Source organism: Hippichthys cyanospilos, chromosome 15 (assembly GCF_059441005.1).
Source record: "Hippichthys cyanospilos isolate Australia breed blue-spotted pipefish chromosome 15, RoL_Hcya_1.0, whole genome shotgun sequence".
Classification (NCBI taxonomy): domain Eukaryota; kingdom Metazoa; phylum Chordata; class Actinopteri; order Syngnathiformes; family Syngnathidae; genus Hippichthys; species Hippichthys cyanospilos.
In genome coordinates, this window is record NC_142383.1 from 12,265,012 (window position 1) to 12,271,253 (window position 6,242).

Genomic DNA, 6,242 nt, shown 5'->3' on the forward strand with positions numbered 1-6,242 from the left:
AAAAACAGAAGCTATACATAACTTGTGCATAACTTGCTGAAATGCTGCAATTAAGTGGTTTGCCACTATTGTAAACTTTTTTAAAATGACACATCCAGAATTCTTCCACATGCAAAATCTTAATTTCACGATTTACCAAATTTTGAGTCATTGGTTTAAAATGATGAATCAATCAAATTAATTTGACTTATGGTCCTGGCCAGCCCAACTCTACTTTGGCTTTTCCATGGTTTTATACTATCCAAAGTTATTTGTAAAATCACTTCCTCTTTTGTGGTCAGACCATGGCCCTTCATAATAAATGAAGAAATGTGTTTTCGCCTTACAAATCTGTGACACTGAATTCACATTTTGTCATATCCACACAATAATTGGCAAAATGGGCTGCAGGCTTTTCGCTGCTGCATTCTAAATGATGTAATCCAAAACATATTTTCAGTTTCACTTAGACCACCAAGGAAAAAGCACCATCAGTGACTTAGACTTGACAACACCATTATACCACCAGATGGCACCAGAGTAATGCTTCTGTTGTGAGCAAAACAGCGGATAGGCAAGTTTTCAGCGAGTAATCGAGCATAGGTTCCTTTCTAAAACCATCTCCATTTACATAAATGCCAAACTGCAAATATGCGAGGGTTCACTTTACTTCCAGGGGAAGCTTGCTTTATACTGTATGGCGCCTTGGTTAAAATGGTGCCACAATGATCTCGTTTCTGTGTGTTGCAGTCTACTGTCAAAACTTCAACCCTAACTTCAAGGAGAGCGAAATGAATGTGATTGCTGCTGACATGTGCACCAACGCGCGGCGCGTCCGCAAGCGCTGGCTGCCCAAAATCAAGTCCATGCTACCCGACGGCATGGAGGTGTACCGCGCCGGCATGGCCATGGGCGCCGCCGCCCCTGTGCCCGTTGGCCTGAACCTGGGTGCCAACCCGCCACAAGTTGCGCTCCCCTTCGAGGCTGACTTCAAGAGCTTCGAGCAGAGGCTGTACCCCGAGCGCAAGGACCCCCTGAGGACTCATCCGGCGCTGGCCGACGGCAGCCCGGGCTCGGCAGCGGCAGCTACCGAGGCGGAAGGCGGAGGGGTCCAGGAGGAGCAGGAGGAAGATGAGGAGGACGCCGGCCTGGAGGCCGTCGACGCCCCCGCAAATCTGATCTCCAACAGCGCCGAGGCGTCGGCCTGCGGAGACGCACCGGCCGAGCAAGAATCTTTCGGACGAGGTCTGAGAGTAAACGGACAGTGAATGACGTCTCGCAACATGTCGCGAAGTTATGCTTAACCTTTTGCTTGTTCTCCTCTGCCATCTTTCTTCTTCTTCTTCTGTGCTTCCTCCGCGGTGCAAAAAGCTTGTGATCGTACGCCAGGGGAATTTGCCACACGTGTATACGCACAGAGGCGCTTTTGTGCTACTACCCCTTTGTTGACGTGCAAAAGCGCTCCGAGCAGACGCAGGCATCAAGACTCTTCCACGCCTTTCAAGTATTCCTCAGAATTTCACCTTGACAAATAATAATGTGACTGGCATACAAAAGCGCCTCTCTTTTGCTGAACAAGAACAGAATTATATGATAGATAAAAGTGAAATAAATGCAATATCTAAAGGTATTTTCCGCAAATTACCTGAAATCAAGGACATCACAATCGTGCGTGTGTAGCAGTGCTTGCGAGCTCAACGTTTCCTAAAAATGGTCACTCATTTTTAGTGCGCATGAAAAAAATAATTTTAAACAAATTTTGCATTGTCATTACAGGACTTGAGAGTTCAACATGGGCCAATAATTTTAATGTTCCTGTTTGCAATTTCTGTTGTTTATTTGTTTTTTGTTTTTCTCTTCCTCAAAACGCAGGTCGCTTTGATTTGGGTCGTCTTTAAATTTTGCATACTCGTAGGTCGGTTTGATTTAGGTCATCTTTAAATTTTGCATACTAGTCATAATACTTGCCCTTAACATTGGCTGAAATGGTTTCATTAAATTTGTCTACTCTATTTCCAACAATTTTCATACAGACAATATAGATGAGTTTCTTGGGACATTTTCAAATTTTGTCCTCATAAGGAAATTTGGTATCTCAGCAGTATTTGCTGTCAGATCTTTTTGTGTACCAAAAAAAATCAGCTAGCTTCATTGTCTGACGTATCCAATCTTTTTTATGTGCAGGAAACCGAGATCATAGTTCTATTCTGATCAAGGTGAAATTTTACGTCTTGTTCACAGCACTTCAGATGCGAACATAAGGCAACAATGATCTTCTTTTTCAATGTTAATTATGTTATGAAACTTTATTGAAACAGTTAGTGATCACAATTACATTATACTCGATGAGGTGGAACTTTACAGCTTTTCTAGTTTGTTTCCACTTTAGTGCTGTAGCAATGTGATGATGCCTGCGTCTGCTTTTGAACCCCCCCCCCCCCCCCCCAAAAAAAAAAAAAAAAACCACACACACAGAATATTTAAAAATATAAATGCTCGGCAACGCAAAGAAACAACAAAATATCTACGCACCGCAACAATGCTTTTGTTGTACAATAATCTTGTCTTGGGGTAAAAGAACATGCACTTAATGTTACATTGCATGCTAGCAGGATGGCTGATTAACAACTGATTATAAAAAAAAAAAAAGTTCAAGTATCCCACATGAAAGTGACTGTTTAGGGATCATTTGTAACTGTATTTTCTTATGAGCTGTTACCTCGGCGCGCTCTGTGTTGTCACTCGGGTATGACCCAGAAGTGGCTTGTGTTTGACACAATCAGCGGCGCGCGCTGCCGGCCCGCCAAGACGGGTTGCGGGAGGATTTTCCCAGCAAAGCCCTGTTTTACATTCACATCCACATGATCCTTCTTCCATCCATTTTTGTGCTTAAAAGTGGGTAAACTATTATCGACATCTATCTTAACCGCGTTTGCACTCTGAAACTTTTAAATCATTTCGGGAAAGATGTGAATGAATCTGAGACTGAAAATGTTGTCCCCAATATGTGTGAAAATATCTTTTACTCCCCCACAAAAGATTTTGTGTTGAAAAACAACACTGTCCGTGATGTAAACACAGTTGTAATACCCCAAAATGTTTTTGTTAATTCCAAAAAGACGTGCCATTGGAAAGGTTATTTGGGAGGTGAGCTTTAAGATGGTCCTGCACAGGGAGTACAGGGTTGAAATTGCACTATAGGTAATAACGTAACTGATGTTTACAGTATATTATTTTCATGATTTTCTTTTGTTTGTTTACATGTCACTTAGACCAGGGCTAACTAGAATGGCTGAGAGGCTCGGGTGAATGTAAATGTTAGCTCTGCTTTAGTAAATGTTCCTGAACGGTCTTCCAATAGGGGTTAACGTCGGCCTTTTTCCCCACCCGATGAAATTTGAGCGAGGTGCTTCTGGGGTTTTTTTTTTGCACTCCTGAAATGACACTTGATAATTTATCATGGAAAATGTCTTTCATTTCAGTGCCGCTTTCCAAAAATTGACACAATTATGAAATCATTATGATTTGGTCGAATGATTTTGAGGATTGTAGCTTATGTCTAACAAAAGCCCTAAATTTCATGCAATTATATTACAAAAGCAAAACTACTGAACCAAATGAACATTTCTACCATATGGTGTAATTTCTGATACACCTGCTTATTTCCTCAAATAATGGCCTCCCTTCGAAGTAGCGTCACGCCTGATTCAATCCCCTTAAAAACACTTTACAAAAAAAAGAACTTTCCACGGTCGCACCATGGGTGTCATGATCTGCCATTTTTCGCTGAAATATTGCCCCAATTAGTGCTAGCATCTGCTGTAACCAATTTCCATACCAAAACATAGAAAGGAAAACATTCAATGTCAAAAGGAGCTTAATACACAGACACCCTCACTAAAGGAATAACATTTTTGACCTGACCTTGTCAACCCTCTTATTTCATGTTGGTGCTGTTTTATTTTTACAGAACAGCAACGCGGGCAAATTACAGCTTTTAACACAAGCTGATACTACCTCGAAGACGGAAAATTGCTTGGTTGACTTTTGCCCCTTGACTCTGTTTGTTCCATTCAAATTGAATAAAGAAACAGAAAAAAAGTGAAAAAAAGGACTGCCTTTACAGTCCAATGTCAGGTCCTGTTAGGACTCCTATACTACCTCTGAAGGTGGAATATTCCAGATGCAACTTCGCCTCGTCCCTATCCCAGCCAAAACACAAAAAATGCAAACGAACGATGGCTTTTGCTGGCAGTGTTAACGGAGCTTTTAACACAGGTGCCGCCCCGCCCCACGATGGCTATACTACCTCCAAAGGCGGAAAATTGCCAGATTGACTTCCGCCCATTCATTCCATGTCAGTTCCCTTCATATTGAACAAAGAAATAGAAAACGACGGAACTAAGGCACTATAAATAGGGCTTCACAGACAGGTGGCAAGCCGCCTCTGTTACTACCTCCAAAGGTGGAAAATTGCCAAGTCATCTTATTTCATGTCAGTTCCGATCATTCTGAGCAAAGAAATTAATAAATGTGCATAGGGGCTTTTAACGCAGGTTCTTTTTCACCTCTTATCGACGTGATACTACCTCCAAAGGCGAAAAATCGTCAGGTCGACTTTGGTCACCTGGTCAACTCTGTTCATACTGAATTAAAAAAATAAACGTAAAAAGCTGTGTAAAAGGGGTTTTACACATGCTCTTTTTTCGCCTGTTGGATAGCTCCGCTACTACCTCTAAACGTGGAAAAATGCCGGGTCTTCATAAACCCTTCCCCAATTCTTTGGCTTTTTTTTTTTTTTTCGCTCTTCTGTATAAACCGCACCAACACCGAAAAAAGGCAAAAAATGTTTGCTGATTCAGGCAGGGTAAGAGGGGCTTGCTCTGTTTGGGTTCTTTCAAGTGAAATCCAAAAAATGCCCCAAGCAACAACCATACTCCGTTGACCTATTTCTGTTCTGTAAACAAACTCCCTTGGCCACTATTTGAGGAAATGCTGGAGTTGACTGGGAATTGCTCGTTAAAAATGGATACGATTCATATCTGTAGTTTATGTTCCAGAGGTTGAAATTTGGGATCCGTGTTTTACTTTTGTGCAATTTTGTACACCACCAGTTGTTTTAATGGATGAGCAAAACAAGTATAAGGTGATTTAATATGTGAAAAATAACATATGGAAATGCTACACTGTGGTAAATGGGTGTGAAGCTGTGCCTTAGACTGTGACTGTGCAGGCGTCAATGATGCGCAAGCAAGACTGACTGAATTAAATGCATTTTTTTTCTTTATTTTAACCTTTTTAAACCATGTTTTTTTTTTAACTAAAGCTGTAATTGTGCTCAACCAGACCTCTAAAATCACTTATTTGCCCTACTAAATATTTGTTTTTTTTTTTATTCTTACCGAATAGTGGTCATCAATACAAAAACGGCTGTGTACCACTTAACCATATGACATGAATGGGTATTTTATTAACTTGTGAGGAGGCCATTTTAAATGGGAAGCTTTGTGAACAAAAATCGAGGAAAAAAATACTTATGACCATTGGAAAAGATAAACAGTACATTCATAGCATTGAATAATATTTTGTTGATTTTTAAGATTTTTCAAGATATTCCCGATTGTTTGAAATATAATTCGATAATTCTGACTTTGATTTAATGTCTAAATCCCCCCTAAATCACAAAAATCAACTTTTCCAAATGTTATCACGTGATTATTTACAAACAGCAATATAATACAAGTACATTTTATAATGTTTTTATAAGCTGAAATTCAAATAGCCTTAAATCCCCTTATAAACCTTTCATGCGTGTATTGTAAAGTGGTATCCAGTTGAGAGCACCCTTTAAAGAATATTAGACAAATCCCCTTGGAAAAGTGTATTTCCTCACTTTTATTGTCACGTGAGAACTTTGTACTGACTGAAAAAGAAAGCCCTGAAACATTTGCTCGTTTCCCTCCCTTTCCTCATCTGAGGACTTTGTACTCACTTTTCATCAATGTCCGTAAAACAAAAGGGCGGTTGGTATAAGGCTTCAAAAAAAAAAGTTATGCAAAAAGAGGGAGCGCTTGTACCATCCAAATGCATGCCATTCAAAGCTAACCCGATGAAACCTCTTTGACCTTTTATGCACCGTGTATTAACGCTACTTCAAACACAAGACTGTGAAATGTCGCAGCAGGCTGGCTTCTATTCTTCTCCTTTTCTCGTCACAGCAAACAATTTGGTGGGCCTTGTTTGTGAATGTTTTTTGTGTACAG

At 40.4% G+C, this 6,242-nt stretch overlaps 1 protein-coding gene across 3 annotated transcripts in view; it reads left to right on the top strand.

Moving 5' to 3' along the window:
- The window catches only part of nacc2 (NACC family member 2), a 38,061-nt gene extending 35,642 nt beyond the window's left edge, over nucleotides 1–2,419 (top strand). For all 3 annotated transcript variants that reach the window (XM_088435195.1, XM_088435196.1, XM_088435197.1), the window contains exon 7: nucleotides 730–2,419. In XM_088435195.1, coding sequence (XP_088291321.1) covers nucleotides 730–1,247 — 518 coding nt within the window. In that variant the 3' untranslated portion in view covers nucleotides 1,248–2,419. The remainder of the gene's footprint in view (nucleotides 1–729) is intronic.
- The last annotated feature ends 3,823 nt before the right edge of the window (nucleotides 2,420–6,242 follow it).